This window comes from Poeciliopsis prolifica, unplaced genomic scaffold, assembly GCF_027474105.1.
Source record: "Poeciliopsis prolifica strain line A6 unplaced genomic scaffold, Auburn_PproV2 SCAFFOLD077, whole genome shotgun sequence".
Classification (NCBI taxonomy): Eukaryota; Metazoa; Chordata; class Actinopteri; order Cyprinodontiformes; family Poeciliidae; genus Poeciliopsis; species Poeciliopsis prolifica.
In genome coordinates this window covers 551287-571386 of record NW_026562452.1, presented here as the reverse complement: position 1 = coordinate 571386, position 20100 = coordinate 551287, and the positions used below count along the sequence as shown (strand labels likewise).

Sequence of the window (20100 nt, the reverse complement as noted above, 5' to 3'; positions counted from 1 at the left end):
ATTTATTTAGAAAAAAATTTATAAAATACAGTGTTTCACGTGTAATTTTACTGTGTTTTGTATGTTTTTGACTGTTATGATTAATGTTATCCATGTTAATTTTACAAATGTTAACTGCTGATAACTGCTCATTTGGAGCTATTGCTTAGTAGTTTTTTGGGGGTTATTTATTTTATGTATAGGAACAGAACCTGGTGATTTGACGTTAACCACCAACTTGATTTCCTGTCAGATACATTTTCATTTTTGATAAAACTTAATGTTTCAGTTATCAATAGTGTTTGATTCTTACATGTGTGAGTTTATGTATATTAAAGATGAGATTAGTTATGTGGATCAATGATATTAATTTGTATTAAATACCATTATCCCAAGCACCTTTTTCTGTTGCCGTCTGTGAGTGTGGGGCAGAAGCTGCTGGATTGAAGTTAACTACTGACTCGATTTCCTGTTAGAATAAATACAATGAACCTGAATGTGTCTGTCATTAAACTTCAGACAAAAATATAAGGGTTACACATGTAATCAATTAAAATAGGTTTTTGAATTGAACTGAAATGTATATTTCAATGATACTCGAATTCAGCGAGATGCAACTATAGACTTTTAATTGTTCTTGAAGTTGCTTTTTCTTTATGCAACTAGGATATGCATTTATTAAATGGCAAATAAATTATTCACATTCATAAAATGTGGAGAACTATTAATGCCAAATGAAAAAAGAAATAATGAAAAATTAGGCATGTAACAGCAGAAACTATTATCCAGGTGTTCAACTTTAATTGCATAAACAAGCTTGTCATTATTTTATCACGTCTTCTGTTCATTAATCATTTATGTGGGGAGGAAAATAAAAGTAAACTTGGACTATTGTCTGAAGTGTTTTGGCAATCACTAAGGTAAAATTTGAGGATAAATTAAAATCCAACAACTTGGATCTGGATGTTTCCCCTGTCAGTCAGCAAATATGTACCACACACTTATGCATGCCATTTTTACTGTCATTCCATTTTCCATCAGTCACATTGTACATGACACTTAGAAATTTGTTTTTCCCTTCATGTGCTCTTTGTAACGGAACAGCTGAACATGGCTGGAAGTGCAGAATCTTACAATGAGAATCCAAGCTAAACGACTTTCTGCATCAAAGCAAACAGTAAAAAGAGACTCTGGAACAGCTACTGGGGGCAATAATAAGAAAAATGCTCTTGAGTAATCTCACTGATTCTTGCATAGGTTTTCATTTCACTGATTAAGTGCTGCTACTGCGTTAGGTTTGCAGGGAACGGAAGCACATTATGGTCTTTAATATGCTTGCATTTGTGCCCGGAGCAGCAAGCCTCACTGATGTCTCAACACTGCCATCTTTTGATAATAACCACTAAGTAAGCCTCTTCATGTTCAAACAGCTCACTGATCAGAGACACAGAGAAGCACTTCAGTGAATGTGCCAGTCATGAGTTAAATAAAGGACAACAAATATCATTTCACAGGCTTCCTGTACATACTAGCAAGGAAATATCTCTCAGCTGAATCCTTTCTGCTGGCGTCTGGCTTTATGGTCCGAACACTGCTGAACACAGATGAGAGTTTCTCCTGGAGGTGATGAGAAAGAACCCCGTCCCAGTATTTGCAAAGCAGAGAGCCTCGAGGCAGCAGAATCTTCTCAGCCAAGTCTATCAGAGACAAACACATGGTGATCAGTTTCTCATGGTCCATGTCTCTGAAGCCGCTGGCATTGGGCGCCATGTCGCTCAGGATGACATGAGCTTGGCCCTGGGGGAGCAGCTCCTGCAGCTTGCCGTGCGTGGCGGGGTCGGTGACATCGTGATTGGAGAGGAAGTGGGCCCCGTCCAGAGGTGGTATGTTGAGCAGGTCGATGCCGATAACTGTTCCACGTGGTGAGCCTTGATCTAAAATGACAGCCACCGGAACAGTTCATCTCCCTTTCACATGTCTTATCTGTTCACACAAACAACAACCTGTGCCAAACTAAGCGATTAAAAAAATAACACCAAAAACAAAAAGCAGAAGAGATAGTTGGCTCCCTTGTCATCTTCGATATCCCTTTAGTTGTCTTTAATCTCTCTGATTCTTATACATTTGTCAAAAAATCTACTTGATATTGACATGGAAATTCTGCACTAATGTTTGTGGAAGTTATGCATATTTCAAATAACTAAAGTGACAAATTAACTTAAATTCCCCTTTTCCAAACCAAATATTTACTGATTAATGAGATTTAAACTCATCTTTTAGACTTTAAACATTCCTTACCTGCACAATCCATCACAATTATTAACACATCTGCTTTTTTTTTTTTTTTGGACAAAGGTACATGCTTGATGGGTGATGCTGTAAAACAAACTTATCATATCCATCTTCATTTACAGCAGCATCACTAAAGAGCATTAACCTCAATGTGATAACCAAGGGCACTGATGAATGTTCAGATTAATTACAGGTTACAAAACAATAAAACACTCAGGCCTGCATAATAAATGTGACAATTTATTATAAGAAAACAACCATTTTTTTCTGGATTATGTGGCAGAACATTAGTCTTTTTTCTTAGTTGGCCTGCTGATTTTAATTTAGAATTTTTCACATTTTTCTTTTGTGTAGTTTTTTTTTTAAGGACAGTAACACAAAAGAGAAAGTTATTTGTGCACTATTGCAAACATTAGTGCACAACACTTCCAACACGCCCAAGTTCCAACTCTTGGGAATGCTGGAACTGCCAACACGCTCAAATCAGGCTCTCCAAGCAAGTCCACCATGAAAGCTCAAGATGCTAAAACTAGTCTCCAAAAGTCCAGAGACGTCTTGCACAATGTTGATAAGCTAAATTATCAGCAGTTATAAAGAAAAAACAGCTGGAAAACTTCCAAACTGCTAAGCATGTAAAAAGCAGATATTATTACATAATTGTAATAATATTTTTATTTTTATTCTGTACTGTGGCTCTTAGTTTTACCTTTAGTGCTCCCAGTCATGAATGTAAGTGTCTCTTCTAATGACATAAAATTTTAACGATAACCCAACTAATCAAATGTATCTATCTAAAAGTTAGTTTAATGATATGTGGAGATTTCGTTACATTTTAATGACCATTAGGGATTTGATGTGGGAGTTGAACCCATGTGACTGAAACCTGCCATGTCTACCTGTCCCAGCAGAGTTGATCCTTTGCACGGCCACTTGGCTCCATGCTCCAGGCGCAGCGCCGCAGTCCACCACGCTGTATCCGGGCTTTAAAAGCCCGAACTTGTCGTCTATTTCCAAGAGTTTGAAGGCGCTTCTGCATCGAAAGTTTTGAGCGTGTGAAGCTTTGACATACGGATCTTTCAGCTGCCGCAGCACCCAGCGCTGCTCTGTTGCAGTTTTCCCTTTCAGCTTCTTCATGACACTCAGAGAGCAGTGAAAACATCTCCTCCGAACAGAAAATATCCACATTTCGCTTATTCTACTATGTATATATATTCCTATTCCATCAACTGCGCTTGCGTGAAACAGAGATCTCAACGTGTGCTACCTATTTGGGTCCCCTTTATTTTTGAAACAGAACGAGAAAACATCAGTTCCTATGTTGAGCAAATTCATCCCATGCTTTAAATTTAAGTTAATTTAATATTCATATTTTAATTGTATGCATTTATTATCAAAGACCTTAGTGTACATGGTGAATATCTGCATACTATTGCATTCTCAAAAAAGGAACTTTTGATGAATAAATAAACATCTTGCTTTCAAAAATAAACTCACTGGTCAAAGTACTACTTATTAGGATACCTGAAATTCACTGAATAAATGCCATTTCATCACAGAATAAATATCCAGTGTATGGCTTCTATTGTACCTAATAATTTGACATTAGGCTGTGTAAATTGTCTGTAAAACAAAGGGTGCCACTGATAATTGCTTTATTGGTGGCAAATGTGTCCTCATGATTTATTTTATTACATTTATTTTAATTTGTATTTTAGTTCTTAATGGTTCTGTTATTATTACAATGTATTACAAATATCAAAACATGAAATAAGAAAGTGAATTTTGGATGTTAGGACAACTGCTTAGCAAAATATGGCAGCACCAGTTTCTGAAAACGGGGCAAAAAAATCCTTCATTTTTCTAGTCGGACATGTTTCAAAGTGACACTTGCAGTAGATCCTACAACACAATGATGGGCCACATGCGTTGAATCTGACATTGGTCAGACCGATCCTTTTGTTTACAAATCTTGTTATCATGTGACGACATCTGTATTCTCCACGCGGGAGTCTTTCGTGAGGTGGACTGTTTTCCTGAATTAAAGGTACTTGTTTGATCTTACCTTGTTCTGCAATATTTAATGACAACGTTGGTTAGCATCACATGTTGCAGGAACTGATGCTTACTGGTCATTGTGGGGGGTTCTGTTGCTCAGAGAGTTCTTTCTTCCTCTCAGGTAAGATGTTGACTTCCAAGCTGCTCACTCTGGTCCTGGTGGTCCAGCCAGGTAGAGTGCTGCTGGGCATGAAGAAGAGAGGCTTTGGTGCTGGCAAGTGGAACGGATTTGGGGGCAAAGTTCAACCTGGAGAAACCATCGAGGAAGCAGCTAGAAGGTATAATAATTAGAATATTTATTTAATTTAAAGTTAATGTGGTTTGTGTTAAAGGGTGACGTAAGTATATGATCTAATCTAAATCATTGCATGTATTAAATTCATAAGCAGACAGCTTATGAAGTTAATATTTGTCCAAAAGTATTATTACACGTGTGACAGTTAACAGAGAAATCCAAGTTGATCCAGACAGCTTCAGACAATTCAGTACAAAAAAAGGTCCGTCTTGAAAAGTCAGCAAATTCCGTAAATTTTTGATTAAACACAAAGCCTCACTAGAGAGGAACATCTCCCTTTCAATGAGCCAACTCCACCAGAACCAGGTTCAAGGCGGATGGCAATCTACAGCTCCCTGATGGGATTGTGTAAAATGGAGAGACTTTAAAATTTTAAAAAGAGAGGCATAATTTTGTTGTGCTTGCAAAGTACAACTGTTTTACAATTTTGGGATGAGACATTCAGTATATTTATATTTAAAAACAAAGGCAGTGGGAGTAGGCTGTTGAGAGTAACAGAAAAAAAGAATTGCGAATGTTTTGCTAGGACAAATAAAAAAATAATAAAGGTATTAGCCGGGACAATATATTATTATTCCAGAAGTGAGAGAGCACAGCCCTGAAGGCATTTAGACCAAAACTCTCCAAACAAACAGAGAAAACTGCTTTCTGTGCAGGGTGTTTAATAGTTACATTATTCATAATATGCAAATATATTTTGCTTCTGTGTTGTTGAGCATCTGTTCTCAGAGCTTTTGAAATGGAAAGTGTAAGTCTCTCTGTCGCATTTATATAAGTTTTTGTTTGGGCCACAGTTGGCTCCCAAAGCTTCACAAAGTTAAATTTGAAAAGCGCCTCTGGAATCAAGCTGTGCACATTCAAGAAATAGTGGCAGTAGTTTTCATCAAAGAGAAGTAGCATATTTTAAAACACATTGGATGTAATTTATCAAAATGGCCCCAGTAAAATAACAAAATTGTATGCTTGACTTTTAGTTTGACAGAATAGGATATATTTTGTATTTAAAATAGAATGATTTTTTTAGATGGCTATCACTAAGCTCCCGCTTCTTAAATATAGAGATGTTGTACTTGACACAAAATGTGGACTATTTATAAGAATAATTGTTGGTCATTTACACAGCATTTAAAACCTGGCCTTGAAATCTGTGTGTAAACACGTACAGGATACGTCAAACTCTTTAACCTCTAAGGTCCTGCACTGAACAGATTGACAAAGAAAAATATTCACAAAAGAACATCTTCTCATTCATCATCACAGTACAATAAAGCCTTAAACTCAACCTATATTGCACACCGCAAGAGAATAACTATCTCATCCAGGAGCAATGGCTTTGTGGATCAAACTAATTTTTTGTCCTTAATGATGAGTGGCGGCTATATTAAACCTATCATCAAAGCAAATGTCATTGCAATTAATAATGCAGGTCCACTCTACAGTTTTGAATACTGGGATATGTCTGTGGAAAATCTGGGATGCAGGCATTCAAAAAAAGAGACAGTGTGGGTTGTTATGTTGAAATAAGTCGCATCATTTTGGCCTGTTCAGCTTTGCACAATATAGCGCTGGACAGATGACCTTAATTTGATGCACTGCAGCTATATTAACTGCGCTGAGTGTGATAGCTATCAAGACCAGGTCTACCAAGTCTAAAATATCATTCATGACTAACATAAGATTTCATAATTGTTTTGATTGTTAGCTACTTCAACTAGTGGAAATCAGGGCACCCAGATAATGTGATATCATATAAAATAACAGTGGAGTTTCTGAATTTCTTGATCAGTCTTTTAGGTTTCATGCTTAGCTTTCTCTTGTATTCTATGTGTTCTACAAAAAACTTTAGGCCGTTTTAGTCTCCATATGAAAGTGCACTTGCACAAATACAACCAATATTTTTTTTATTCTTCCCTTTAGGGAACTTCAGGAAGAAAGTGGCCTCACAGTGGACCTTATCGACAAAATTGGAAATCTCAAATTTGAATTTGTTGGAGAAACAGAGATCCTTGATGTCCACGTCTTCAGAGCTGACACATATAAAGGTGAACCAACAGAATCAGAGGGTAAGACTTTCTCTTAAGAAACCAAAGTAAATTCCTTTAAAAAGGTGGAAGTTCATTAAAAAACTGGGGGAATAACCTTTGTGAACACTGTTCCATGTTTCAAGGAATAGATGTAAGAAAAAGCAAATGTTACCATTTTGGTTTCAGTTCCTTTTAAACTTGACTTCCTTTTAATGTTATTATAAACTCAGTCTCAGTCACAGTTTCTACAGTTTGTAAGGTTGAGAGGCATGTCTGGATTTGAGTCTTTTATGGCCCTTCAAAGTTTAAAGTAAACGCAGATAGTGAAGATTCAAGGTGACGTTAGTAAGCTATAAGTAGGCATTGCTAATGACTACTTGTAGCATTAGCAATGCTACTTGTAGCTTACTAATGTTACAAAGGCAAAATCCAGGTGCATCCCTTGATGAGTTAACTACTTGTCTTTTGCTTGTATGATTCATAGGGGAAATAATTGTGTTAGTATATTGAGATGAATCTGAAAATTACTTAAAAACAAAACATTTTGAGAAAATACAAAAACAACTAAATGCAAACAACTCATATAGCACAAAATATTTTCAAAAACCTAAAAAAAAGACATTCAATCTACGATACCATATTCTTTACAATTCCCTACAAGAACAGTGATTGAATTAAAGATGGTCACCACAGGGGGTGGGAGGATAGGTTTAGGTGTTATTTTAGAAAGAAGGCTTAAAATGTGTCAGTGCAAAGATGGATTTAAATACTTGGCAGTCCTGTTTGTTTTGTGAGAAATAAGTCAAGGTCAACAATGTGGAGACCAAACATACAAAGATACAGAGAAGCATTGCAACACCTTGATTCTTTTCTTTATTCACTAACTCTGTTCTAGATTTGCTGTGTTTGGGATTGTTGACCAGTTGCATTGTCCAATTTAGAAAAAGCTTGATTTGTCAGATAGCCACAAATTTGACTCTAGAATACTTGTGTAAAAATGGCATGGTCTTCTCAGTGACTGCAAGACACCACCAAACTTTACAGTTGTATGAGGTGTTTATTTATGTTTTTATCTTTTGAGTTTTGTTCAGCCATCTGTACATTGATCATGTATCTGAAGAACACATTTGAGTTGTTAAGTATGATTAATTTTTCCATTTCTTGTGTTTTATAGAAATGAGACCTCAGTGGTTTGACTGTGACAAAATCCCTTTCAGTCAGATGTGGGCCGATGATGTCTTGTGGTTCCCTTTGATGCTACAGAAGAAGAAATTTGTAGGGTATTTCAAGTTCCAGGGTGAGGACGTGATTCTCAGTCACAAACTGGAAGAGGTTCAGGAGCTTTGATGTCAAACCTTGTAGTATTTTATGTTTTGGACTATGAGAAAAAAAGTTTGGTGTTTAAATTTTGACAATTATTACTGAAAGTAACAGTTGCTGTCCACTGTTCATTTAGTGAAAGGAATGAGATGATCATTTGGGTAGGAAGAGGAAGCGTTTACTGTACACACTTTTCAACTGTAACGAGTGGAATAAAAAAATGTTTCTGTAACCCGTCTCATTGGATTTTTATTGATAAATCAGCATGTTAATCAAAGCAGCAGTAGCAGCAAGTTGAAAGCAAGTTTATTTCTGAACTAACAAAACTCTGCAAAATGTATTCAGTACAATATATTTAGTTTTTAATACAAAATAGAGCGTTATAGGTCCACTGGGTTTAATATTGTTGGTTGTTAAACTTGGTCCTTAACAAAACAAATGTGTTTATGCATACAATGTATTCACAGTCCTGGCAAATATAGTTTTAAAATAACTTGAATTCAACCACATGTTTGATTTTGAATGGCAAGGTCATTTTGAGGTCCATCCACATATTTAAGTCAGCGTCACTCCAGAATGTTAACATTACATCCAGTAAACAGAAACATGTTTGAAAAAGTAAGATAACTTTAAACCTAACTCTACTAGGGTTTTATATTTATGCATCCTATTATTGGTGTCATTAACAGGCATTTCTAGTGTATGAATCTCATTGTTATACCCAGATTCATTAATCGTGATAATCAATGCTTTTACAGTGCCTGCAACCTTTGCTGTGTCCAGATATATAATGATCAATTTGTGGTTAAGGATTTGCAAAGTATCTTTAGGTTTATTTGGAGTGTCCTTTATTTACCAGAAGTTGTTTAAAATATGTTCTTGTTTCTAGTCACTTTTTTATGTCCAAACATAAAACAAAAAGAAAAAAAACAGCATTGTCAATATAAACAACGCAGGTATGTAGCATTGATACATCCAGAAAGACTGAAATCTCAGTGTCAGCATCTTAGTGTCCAACTTCTGAAAAGCTGTAAACAGATCATTTTGCATCAGAATGAGTGAACATTAACCATTTTAGATCCCTCTTATAATACCTTGTTACTGTGCTTACATCTGTAAAAGTTGATTCTGAAATGAAAACATCACAGAACACAAATTTACACGTAGTTAATCGCAGTAGAGAGTAGAAACCATCTTACTGAATGGAAATAGGAACAGTTGTGATTAAAACATTTTCAGGCATTAGCTCACAGAGCTCTTCATTTTCCAGTTGGTGATCTTCCTCTGTAGGTGATCTTCCTCTGTAGGAGTGTTTATCTTCTGCTTTGCATGCGTTTTCAGATTGGAGGTTTCAGTCCATTATTACTGCCAAAGAAACACCCGAGCTTAGGTTGGAGTTCATTCCACACATCACCCATCTGATAAGGAAAAGAAAAAAAAGTTTCTTTATGTTAAATGAATATTTTTAGGGTTCCATAACTAAATGCTGAAAAACTTCAGGTCCAAAAAAAAAAAACTAATCCAAAAATTCAACCGGACTTAAATATAACAAAAAGACAGACTTATATCTATATAGAAATTATATATATATATATATATATATATATATATATATATATATATATATATATATATATATATTTTTTTTTTTTTTAAACAGAAAGAGGACATGCTGTATGTGATATGCACTTTTTCAAGGGAAATATATGGTGGCTCTAATCCAGTCACACATCCTTCAGTATTAGCTCTTTTGTTAGACCTTAGGAGCCAATCTAAAACTATATTGGCCATTCCCACTAAAGAAGTGCTGAGTCGACATCAAGGTGAGCTGGAGAAAAACCCATTTCCATACACTCTTACCTCTCTGTGTCCTTGGACCTGCGAGTTAACGAAAGCCCCAAGAATGTTGGCAGTGATTGGAAGGTAGGTGAAGATAAGCTGTGTCTCTTGATGAAGGCAGAACAGGGAGAAATAGTTGCGGAGCTCCATGGTCTGGATGGCACTTTCTTGCTATTAAAAAAATTATGGCAAAACCGAAAATTGATGATTAATGTCAAATGATAATGAAAAAGATGCAAACAAGAGAAAACTAACAAAAAGAGACGTGTTGCCCAGATAATCTTGGAATGCACAGTGTCTGGACCTTTTACTTTGCTTGTGAAATGCTTGCCTTTTTTACTTTTATTTGACTGAATATATTACTTTTTGCAACTTCTTGCCTTGTTTATAATTTAAAGACTTAAATGCGTTTTACCTTTCATTTTGCTTTTTCATTTCCTGTAAAGCAATTTGAATCCCTTAATATTGGTGCTGTGTCAATAGCCTTCCCTTTCCTTAAAGTTTTTCATTACACAACAGCTGTTAGAAAAGAATATTCTCATAGTTCAATGTCATTTTGGCAGTACGGCAGGATTGGTACTTCTATAAATACCAAAATCTTCTCTTTAACACATTTCTTCAAGACAAAATATTTTTATATTTGACAGGTGAAGCTTAGTAAAAACCAAAAATGGAGCTCCTAAAACCAACCAGGAGCCCAACAAAACAGCATTTGTAATACAAGAATGTTATAGCCTTCAGAAATCACAAAGTCAGCTGACTCGACAGATGTTCAGCAGGCAATATTCTACAAAACGATATGGCACAAAGTTAATTAGTAAAGAAGCTAGCCATTTACAGAGTGCTCTGTTAATGAAAAATTGAATGGAAGGAAAAAAATGGGTAGACAAGCAACAGGGATAATAGCAAATGTGCTTGCATAGGATTCTGAAACAAAACCCAGTCAAGAGTTTGGGACATTTCACAGGATTTGGACTGTGGGTGGAGTCAGTATCTTGGGAGCCACGACACACAGATTTATCAGAGACATGAAAAGCCATCTACCAGGATATTTCCAAGCATCTTTCCTTCTACAGACAAGCTTTAGAGGCCAAGTCCATTTTTGAGTAGAACATTGCACCTCTCCACTCCACACAGTGGAGGGTTAGGGTTATCACAGTTTTTGATAGAAAACTATATAGAAGCTAACATCTGTTGGCCAAAATTTTATGTGTCTAAGAAACATAAGAAATGTTGAGCCCACGAGCCTCACATCTTAAAATAAGCATTTCTATCACTACTGAAATAGATTAACTAAATAAAATGCTAAAGCATTTCATAAGTGAAGAAATGCCAAAATATAGTAATAATTTTACATAACAAAATTGCACATTTGTTTCCCCAAAAATGCTATTTGTTAAGGGAAATGAACTGAAAAATGTGTTTAAATGGCAAACAGACTAAGCACACTGGCTGAATTCAGAAGATTAAAAAAAACACCAAGAAAATTAAAGTATAAAGTAAGTTAATTACCTTCTTAACATGGACTCAGCTTTGAACCAGTGTCTGAAAATTTCCTTTTAGTCTGCAAATGAGTCTGTGATTTACCACATTAAATTAAATGTGTTCAAAGAGTTTAAAGAGGAGACTATACTTTTTGAAGATTATCCAGTCAGAGTGAGAGTGTTTTTGTGCATGAAAACGGTCTTAGGAGTTAAAAGGTCTGAAGTCCACATCAGAACAGCCTGCCCCAGCTTTGAATCCTGGCTTTGCTTCCTAACAGCACCATTAAATGTATGACCAGTCACCTTCAACCATGACAGTGCTTTTACTGCCATTTTAATAGCTTATGTCACGACTGAGATGAAACAACTTTTGCAAAGAAAGTTTTAGAATTAGGCAAACAAAATTAAACTGAAAGAATAATCACCTGAACGATTCGTGATTCCAGCTGCTCTACAGAAGCCTGCTCTTTGGACTGAACAGTGGCACTCATCATCTGCCTTTTCATCATGCTGTACTTGTGCAGCGCTTTTTGGTGCTCATGAAGCACGCCCTTTTCATGACGCTCGCAGAGATCCTAGAGGGAAAAAAGGAAGAAAGAAAAAAAAAAAACACAGGCAGCAGCTCTTACTGATTGACTGAAAGTGGCGGGGTGAAGCACTTCTCCACAACATTATATAACAGATGAGTGACAGGAGAAGCATTGGGACAAAAGTATGGATAACTTAAAGTACTTTGACAAACAAGAGCTGCAATTTTATAAATCCATATAGTTGAAAGTCATTCCCACAAATAAAAGTTCTGTTCTTAAAAGGAGAAACTATAAAAAAAAAATTAATAAATAACATAATGTGGCTGTTAAAGATTTTAGGAGGAGATGATGGGAAATAATTTTCAAACTCTTTTCACTTTTATTATGACAATGCAAATGACAAACATGTAAATATGTGTTGGAGTTGAGTAGTAAAATAATAAAGTGCAATAACCATGTTGCATAACTGTGTGTACCTTTGAACAAATACTTTGTTAAAAAATTATGATTCACCTTCAGCAATCAGCCTTCTTAAGATGCCACTTGTATTTAAGTACAGCTGAACTTGAGATAAAGTTATCGTTTTGGGATTTTCTTAGTAAAATTCACAATTTAGAGGTAGGAAAAGATGATTGGAAGTTGACTAATGTGTCAGTTCTGTTGCAAAACGTCCTGCGGAACTATATAAAAACAACTGGACATAAATGTGAGAAAATGAAACAATTGAGATATTCCAGAAACTCTCCAAAATTAATTAAATTTAAAAAAGACTAGACTGAAGCTGGCAATTATTGAACATGTATAAATGGCCATTGTTGAACATGTAAAACCAACAAGTTCTGGTTGTGTTCTATATATGACAATTCTCTGTATTCTTCATATTTCTGAACTAAGTCGTGTCGCAAGACATAAGAATTTAGGAACCACTACCTTAAGAAATAATGTGTTAAAATTTGGTAAAACAAAAATATACATTTTTGAGCTGCAATTCCAAATTGAATGCACACAATAAATATTGTGTATTACAAAATGAGCATCAAATCCACAGTGGAAGCACCAGGCAGTGGAGTAACTTGGCTTAAATACCAGTCAGTTTTTACCACCATAGGGTCTGCTACAAAAATAAAGATAAGGACACGCCTCATTTTAAAGGAAGAAAGGAAGTTCAAGTGCTCTCTCCAAACAATGAAACAGTGTTACATTTTTGGAAGGAGCCAAGTGACATTTAACTGTGGAGAGGCTTCACAATTTCAGCTTTCTTGCATGTCCAAATGGTAATATTAACAACATAGTTACTTCAATGGTAATTGTCTGCGATGCTTTCAACAAGCAAATGTTCGTTACAGTAGAATAGTTTGGTTTTGGAGGGGAAATGGAAGATTGTTACACCAATGAGTTATTTATTAGCATCATTGCTGATATCTTCCCCTCTGCGCATTATGGTAGCCAACTCCTGAATGCCCTCACTTATGACTACAATATCCAGGATTAAAAGAATTTTTCACAGTGTAGACATACCACATTCCTGTCTCAGCACAAAAGAAATGAAAGTCAAGCTTGCTCACTCTGTATGACTGCAGCAAATCTAGGAAAAAGTTCAGTTTTTCCACAACATCGTCCTGTTCCCGTCTGCCCTGGAGACATAAACAGAACAACATTTATCATCAAATTTTAGGAACAAACACAGCGGGCATATTCTCAAGGTTGTACCTGTTGAGCGGCTTTGTTGGATAAAACTACAAACTCCTCCGACAGGCTTTTCAAAGACTGGCGCAGAGTTCCCCAACCGGTTTGGGAGGAGGCCAAGGAAGGAAGAGCCGACGCATCTGAGCCCAAAGCACTGATGAAAACATTAATATAAGAAAAGAATAAAATATTGTAGGATTCAGGCTACTCAGAATTTAATCCTTTTGCAAAAGCCGTAAATCCTAGAGGATGATTAACTGTATATCCTTCATAATAAAAAATACCTAAGCTCTCGACCAAACTGGACCAGATCAGTTGAATTCTCCATTGAGCGCTCAGCCATTTTTTCAGCTCTGTCCCGCAGTCTCTGGAAGCTGTTGTGGATATTTTTAATCAGCTCTCTGCTTGTTGAGAACTGAGCCTGAATGTCTGCTGGGAGATATTCCTGCAAAAGAGGTCCAACAAAATCTCCTCCGTTATGTTTACAGTTTTTAAATGAAAGTAAAAGCAGTAGGGAAAAAGTACACTTGGAGTCACCATATCCATGACGAACCTTAGCTTGGGTTGCAATCCTGTTGGTCATAAACTCGTCACCCGTTTTCTTGCAAGTGTCGCGCAGCTTGGTCTGGACATCCTGTTTGCGAAGGGGGGTGACGAGTGGGTGAGTGGAAAAGGACAAAGTGTGAATCAAACAGGATGTGCTCGGCTCCCGTGCGTCGTGAAGATAGTGCTTATTGTGCATGCTTGAAAACGTACAGAGCCGCTGTAGGTGAGAAAGGTCTTGACCAGCTCATCCTCGGAGAAGAGGGGGTGGCGAGCCACCAAGTTAAGAAATCTCATTAGAGCTCGTCTTCTCCCTTCAATGAACTCACGCTCGGACATAGAAGTTAGGACTGTGAATAAAAGAAAAAAAAACAATATCTGGAGTTTTACTTTAGAAGTAAATGAACAGTTTAGCTCAAGAGTCAAGTGCTCATAGTCCCAAAAGGTTGATCTAAATGCAAAATTTCTTCCCTGTAGATTCTTAGATCTCAGAACATATAGTGTTGGCTAGAAAATGGTCAGTTAAGACCAAAAATCTTAGACCAAAATTCAGTCTTACAGTTATTCTTTGTCATGGCCACACACAAAAGAAGAGTTGCTAGAGATACCATTATCCCTGACCTTTTAAGTCTTAAAAAAAAACAGATAAAAATGGTTTAGTGTAGATAAGAACCAACAAAAAATTCCCAGAGAAGCAGCTGGAGCGGTAATCAGAGGGCATACAGTGAGTCATATCAACACTGAGGGAAATTACAGAACCTGTATTCTAAAGCAACATCACAGCTGGAACTAGCATAGATCCAAACATTAGCTTAAGAATTAATCTCAAGAGATTATCAAATCTATTGTCGTTAAATCATCAAAACAACATCATAGTGTTTAACTGGGAAATGATGCCTCTTATCATTCTTGTAGAAGCATTTGTTGTGCACATGAAATGAGGGGGCAGGGCGAGTAAGCGATAATACAAGTATTAATTTGGATTAATTTGTTACTAATCTCTTCCTCCTGTTGGATATGAAATGTGCTTTATACAGACAGACTGATAGGACATAGGGTAACACAAACAACCTTAAATAAGTACACAGCACAACCATATAAAATTGGTGTTGATTTGTTCATTTCAAATGAACAGAAATATTTAACAAGTTTCACAAATCTGAATAACAAAGTTCCATGTGTCAGAATCAAAAGAGGAACAGAGATAAAGCTATCAGAATGATACATTCAAAGAATCTATTTTTTCTAAAACCACAGCTAAACACCATAAATCCTTATTGAATAATTCACATAACTATCACTAAAGCTTTAAGTCTTCAGGAATTGAAACTTTATGCATCGGTGGTTTATGTCTGTCAGACAAAATGACTAGAAAAAAAAATTCTTATGAGTCTTTGTCTTTTAATAGACTTTTAAAAGCTGGAATTTCAAACTAAATTATTAAACAAATCAAAACTTTATGAAATTCTGATGCAGAACACAAATCTGGTAAATATAACAAAACAAATAGAGACCTAACAGTGCAGTTCACATAGAAACCCACCTCCCTTCAGCATCCTTTTGGGCGGCAGTGCCGGAACCACTCTGTAGGCAAATTTCTGCAGCAAAACTTCGTGGAAGACGTCAAAATCACTGTACCGCCTGTATACTGATATTTTGTAACGCTAAAAAGTAGAAACAATGAAACTGAATTACAAAATAAGTATGAGCACAATTGATTTGATATGGATTTGTGCAAACAACTTGATAAGAAGTGGAGTATTTTCAACATGATACAATAACAATATTGCAGATTTTAATTTCCTTGCCTGGCTGGTGACCTGGTATTCCACATGCTTAAGGAACAGGCCCTTCTTCTCTGGAATAAGCTGCATCTGGATTGTGTCTTTGGTGAGAAGCTGTTCAAATGTCTGTGAAATGGTGAGCACGTCGTCCTGAGCCGGCTGCATCCTCAGAGCGCCCAGTTCCCTCAGCTCTCCGAGTTGGGGTTTTGGCAACTCTGTAAATCACACATTTCAGAGCTAACATTTGTTCTCCGTGATTGAATCAATACTTTATGAGTGACTAGAATTTCAAAGCCCTTCAGAATGCCCAGTTTATAACAGTGCTCTTGACAGTAATCCATGTGACCTTTTATGATTCCTTCCAGGACATTCTAAGACAGCTGTGCATAAAATTCAATTTACTGAGGCAAACTCAAAGAGAGTTCTGGCAAAGAACAGGAAGTGGCATGAAGCAAGTTGCCATACTGCCCACACCTGAAAAAACAAAACTGGATTCAACACTAAAGCCTGCAGATGGATCCAAGTCAAGTCTGCATAATAGTTACCTTTAGGAAAACCATAAAATATCCCTCTATCATCATCCCACAAAGAGGGAGGGAAAACACAAGTGCACCTTGCACTTATACAGCAAACTGCAAAAACAAAAATATTTATATTCTTTGAACGTCTCCATATTTAGTTTGTTATGCAAAAGCATTTACTTTCAGAAGACACTGGATTTGTACATCAAGTACATCTGTATGTTATTTAACCCTGGTCTAAATGTAGCTGTTCTTTGAAGGCCTTTAAATCCATTGAAAATATACTCGACAATACTTGAAAATGTATGTTTGCAGATACTCTCCACCCAGCCTGGGCTATTTGTAAAGAAGAATGTGCAAAAATTTCTGTGCAAGATATTTTCATCCACTTTCAATAAACATGTCTTGTTGTTCATTCATATAAAGTACATCAAAGATCCAGGTTGCAAAGTACAAAAGTTAAAGAGATATAATTACTTTCATAAGCCACTGTAACCATAGACTCCCAGCACATGTTGCAGCTTTGTGACATGTGCTGGGAGAAGAAATAATGGAGGATAATAAATATACATCAAAAAGGCTTTTCTAAGATATTCCCAAACATACATCACTTGCTAACTGAGGTAAAGTTGCTGTTGAGTTTATGCTACTTGGAAAAAGTGTCAAGAAAAACTTCCATGAGAGCTAATAAAAGAGTCATTTGCACCTTGCACATGAACAAATGCTGCATTTCATCCAAAGGCCATCTTTGGACACCAAGCTACTCATTAAGCAGAAACCTTTACTATTCTGCTGTCACTGCAACACAGTCACTTACCATGTATGAAGAGTTTAGGACTTGGTTTTTTCCCTTGCTGGGCTAGAGCAATTAAAGCTAGCGCTTTATAGAGGGTGAGCTTAGTAAGGAATCCATCTGTACAGTCAATATGTTCAGCAATCTGAAAAAAAAAGGTGAACAGAGACAATATGAAAGAGAAGGTCAACATTTTTCCGTCTGAGATCCCACTTTAACTGTGGTTTGCATTCCTGTGTGCACAAAGCTCTCACAAGGCACAAAGCAAATGATATGCTACAAAAGGTCAGAAAAAGGGGAATGATGCCTTCAGGGAATTCACCGAGTTACATCCCTATTAAATATTTCATCTTTAATTTCCAACAAAAGATATTTAAGCTTTCTGCCTTCTCAGCATCTTGAGGAACTCCTCACCTGGCTGAGAGATGCCTTGGAGAGACCGGTCCTTTCCAGGAGGCGCTTAAAGACTTCAGCCTGCACTCTCTCATCTGTCCTGCAGCGGATGGCCTCATACACTTCTCTGTAATAGGCAGGAACTGAACCTAAAAGGGGAACAACACCTACATATTATCACATGTTCCTCAAAATGATAAATATTTCATATGCATAACACCCAAGAGGTTACTTTGCATAAATGACATCAGTAAAAGAAAGATTTTCATTTTGAAAAGGATAGTGGACACATCATGTGACTTTGTCTTTTCTTTTCTGCGAAGACAACTTTTATTTGCTCTATTTTAAAATGACGAGGATGGACTTAAATTGAGAGAATTAATAATTTGCAAATATTTAAAGAGATTAAAAAGAAGAATGCGTGATATAACATTTTAAGTAAATCCTTCAAGACACACCTGACAGGATTTCAGGAGGAAGGGAAAAACCAACGACTTGTCCTGATCTTTCTGGTCATGGCTCAAGAAAGGAGCAACAATAGTTTGGGGGGAATAATTGAGAACATGGATGAGAGCTTTTGAGATGGAACAACCTGTTTCCGATCGACCACTGAAAACTTTTCATGAGGTGAGTTCAAATCGCAATCTCAGCGTGCAGTAAAATCCACGCGTTTTGACGCGCGAGCTTCGCAAATACGCCGAGAAAAGTCACAAAAAATCACATGGAAGTCACTGACTCAAGAGAGAGTGAGAAAAGTTTTCACACGTTACCTTCATTGATCTCTCCTGCCATAGCTCGGGCTGTCATGTGAGCACAAGAGCACCTCCATGTGATTTCCTGCAGAGAAGGAAAAACAAGTAATTTGCGTCTTAAAGTTACAGTGAACCCTGGTTGAAGCCCAAGTCCTGATGACGTGAAGCCAGTTGCCACCTCCACGCTCTGGAAGCTGGTGATGCCACGGCAGCTTCACCACTTAGGGGATTTTTAAAAGTTTTGGGGGCGTGAGTCTACGTCTCGGTTTCATTAAACATTACCCAATTGCATTGTGTAGTCTATATTCTACCAAAAATATGAACCATAAGTGGTTTTACATATAATTTATTATTTCCTGGTCTCACCAGCGCAGGTTTATTTGATTTAATCTCTGTTCCTCAATCTCCACAAATATGCCTGCATAACAAATGGTGCATTCAAGTACACCTCGTAGATTTTTTTTTTAAAACGTGACAGCTTTTAAGACAGAGTTCATTGCAAGTCATCCCTTTATGTGAGCTTTGCCAAGAATAATTAATTAATTAGTGACGATCTGTTCTCTTAATGCAAACATCAGGTGTATTCTGAATATTTTATCACGAATAAAGCTTTCTGATGTCTAACCCTTTTTTGAATGGATTCCGTGAGAAAGAAACGTAATTTTTTTTTTTTTAATAAATAAAAAACTTTTATAAAAGTATTAAATGCCATTTTGAGTAGTGGGAGAAAGACGTAAAGTGATCAACAGTCTCCAGTTTGTCGCACTGGCACATAAAGGTTCTGTTGGGAACATCAAACAATGTGTTGATTATTGAATGTATTCTGGATTTAACAGAGAACAAATGAAGTGAATAAAAATTGCAACAATATGATTTCTCCTTTTAATTCTCATGAAATCTCTTGTGACAAATGTTTAAAGCAACTAATGCATAGAGTTCAGCTGTATCACTCTTTGACAGTGTTCTTTTAGTTATGGCAACATTGCACAGGTGAACAACAGATGTCAAAAACCCCAGCTAATTTAACGAGCATTTCCTGGTGAAATAAACACTAGGGGTGTACTTTTGTAGCTCTGAAAGTTAATTTTATGCAATCCAGGAAAAATGACTGAATGGAAAAGTCATACAGGCGTTTGTCTTCAGGAGGTCCTTGTAGTGTAAAAACTGAAAAACTCATTGTAGCCTACTTGTCAGAGTTCAGTGGCATCAACAACAATATGTTCTTTAGCCGAGGTATGTAATTGGAATTTCTGGAGAAATTTAGAGTATTCCTGGAACATATCAGTTTTATTCAACAATTGCTCAACTAAGGTAAACATTTTTCTTTGTATTTGCCTGGATAATAAAACGGTGATTTAGATATGATGTCATTGGTTTTCCATGTCTGTAAGGAGTGAAATTCATAAATTACCATTCGAGTTTAAAGAGGTTGACTGTAAATGTTACGTTTGAAGGAAATTGCCAACTGAAATATTGGATTTATAAAACATATTATTTTAAATTAATTAAAAGTTGACATTTTTCTCTCCTTCTATAATTAAAGAAAAATGACAATATATTTGCAGTCTACCTTTGTCGCTATAGCAACCATTTTATACATGCTAAATGTGTAATCAAAATGTCCTGAAATTTCAAGTAGTATTGCAATTCCCGACATTCCTTGAATCTCACGTTGCTTGAATGCCAACTCGCCAGTAGATGTCACTGCAAGATCCCCTTTCACACCGACGATGATGTGGTTTTGTTGAGTTCTGGCCGGGGTTGGGTTGAACTGCCAGCTGGGGGACTGTCGTGAACAGTCGCAGCGTTG

The 20100-nt window shown here is 36.5% G+C and overlaps 3 protein-coding genes across 3 annotated transcripts; 1 reads left to right on the top strand and 2 right to left on the bottom strand.

The window, feature by feature from the left end:
• Window positions 1-763: 763 nt before the first annotated feature.
• mrm2 (mitochondrial rRNA methyltransferase 2) lies at window positions 764-3504 on the bottom strand. Its single transcript, XM_055021578.1, has 2 exons — window positions 3168-3504; window positions 764-1913 (listed from the first exon to the last, which is right to left on the bottom strand). Exons 1-2 carry the CDS (start codon window positions 3454-3456, stop codon window positions 1483-1485), a joined length of 720 nt encoding a protein of 239 aa, XP_054877553.1. The 5' UTR covers window positions 3457-3504; the 3' UTR covers window positions 764-1482.
• A 672-nt stretch (window positions 3505-4176) lies between these two features.
• nudt1 (nudix (nucleoside diphosphate linked moiety X)-type motif 1) lies at window positions 4177-8197 on the top strand. The gene is made up of 4 exons (XM_055021542.1): window positions 4177-4315; window positions 4448-4604; window positions 6539-6684; window positions 7820-8197. The coding sequence occupies exons 2-4, from the start codon at window positions 4453-4455 to the stop codon at window positions 7990-7992; spliced, it is 471 nt and encodes a 156-aa protein (XP_054877517.1). The 5' UTR covers window positions 4177-4315; window positions 4448-4452; the 3' UTR covers window positions 7993-8197.
• A 58-nt stretch (window positions 8198-8255) lies between these two features.
• snx8a (sorting nexin 8a) lies at window positions 8256-20048 on the bottom strand. Its single transcript, XM_055021541.1, has 14 exons — window positions 19962-20048; window positions 18309-18375; window positions 17560-17687; window positions 17170-17290; window positions 15856-16046; window positions 15591-15711; window positions 14261-14397; window positions 14058-14138; window positions 13789-13949; window positions 13529-13658; window positions 13384-13452; window positions 11714-11863; window positions 9826-9975; window positions 8256-9383 (listed from the first exon to the last, which is right to left on the bottom strand). The coding sequence occupies exons 2-14, from the start codon at window positions 18343-18345 to the stop codon at window positions 9303-9305; spliced, it is 1557 nt and encodes a 518-aa protein (XP_054877516.1). The 5' UTR covers window positions 18346-18375; window positions 19962-20048; the 3' UTR covers window positions 8256-9302.
• Between the last annotated feature and the right edge of the window lie 52 nt (window positions 20049-20100).

Bases quoted from the DNA above. Each gene is read 5' to 3' on its own strand.
- mrm2 (XM_055021578.1), bottom strand. From the start codon at position 3,456: ATGTGGATATTTTCTGTTCGGAGGAGATGTTTTCACTGCTCTCTGAGT. The intron at 1,914-3,167 runs GTAGACATGGCA...CTGTCATTTTAG, and splicing joins GATCAACTCTGCTGGGACAG to ATCAAGGCTCACCACGTGGA.
- snx8a (XM_055021541.1), bottom strand. From the start codon at position 18,345: ATGACAGCCCGAGCTATGGCAGGAGAGATCAATGAAG. The intron at 17,688-18,308 runs GTAACGTGTGAA...TTCCCCTTTTAG, and splicing joins GGCAGGAGAGATCAATGAAG to GTTCAGTTCCTGCCTATTAC. The intron at 13,453-13,528 runs GTACAACCTTGA...TTATGTCTCCAG, and splicing joins CCAACAAAGCCGCTCAACAG to GGCAGACGGGAACAGGACGA.
- nudt1 (XM_055021542.1), top strand. From the start codon at position 4,453: ATGTTGACTTCCAAGCTGCTCACTCTGGTCCTGGTGGTCCAGCCAGGT. The intron at 4,605-6,538 runs GTATAATAATTA...TCTTCCCTTTAG, and splicing joins ATCGAGGAAGCAGCTAGAAG to GGAACTTCAGGAAGAAAGTG. The intron at 6,685-7,819 runs GTAAGACTTTCT...TGTGTTTTATAG, and splicing joins TGAACCAACAGAATCAGAGG to AAATGAGACCTCAGTGGTTT.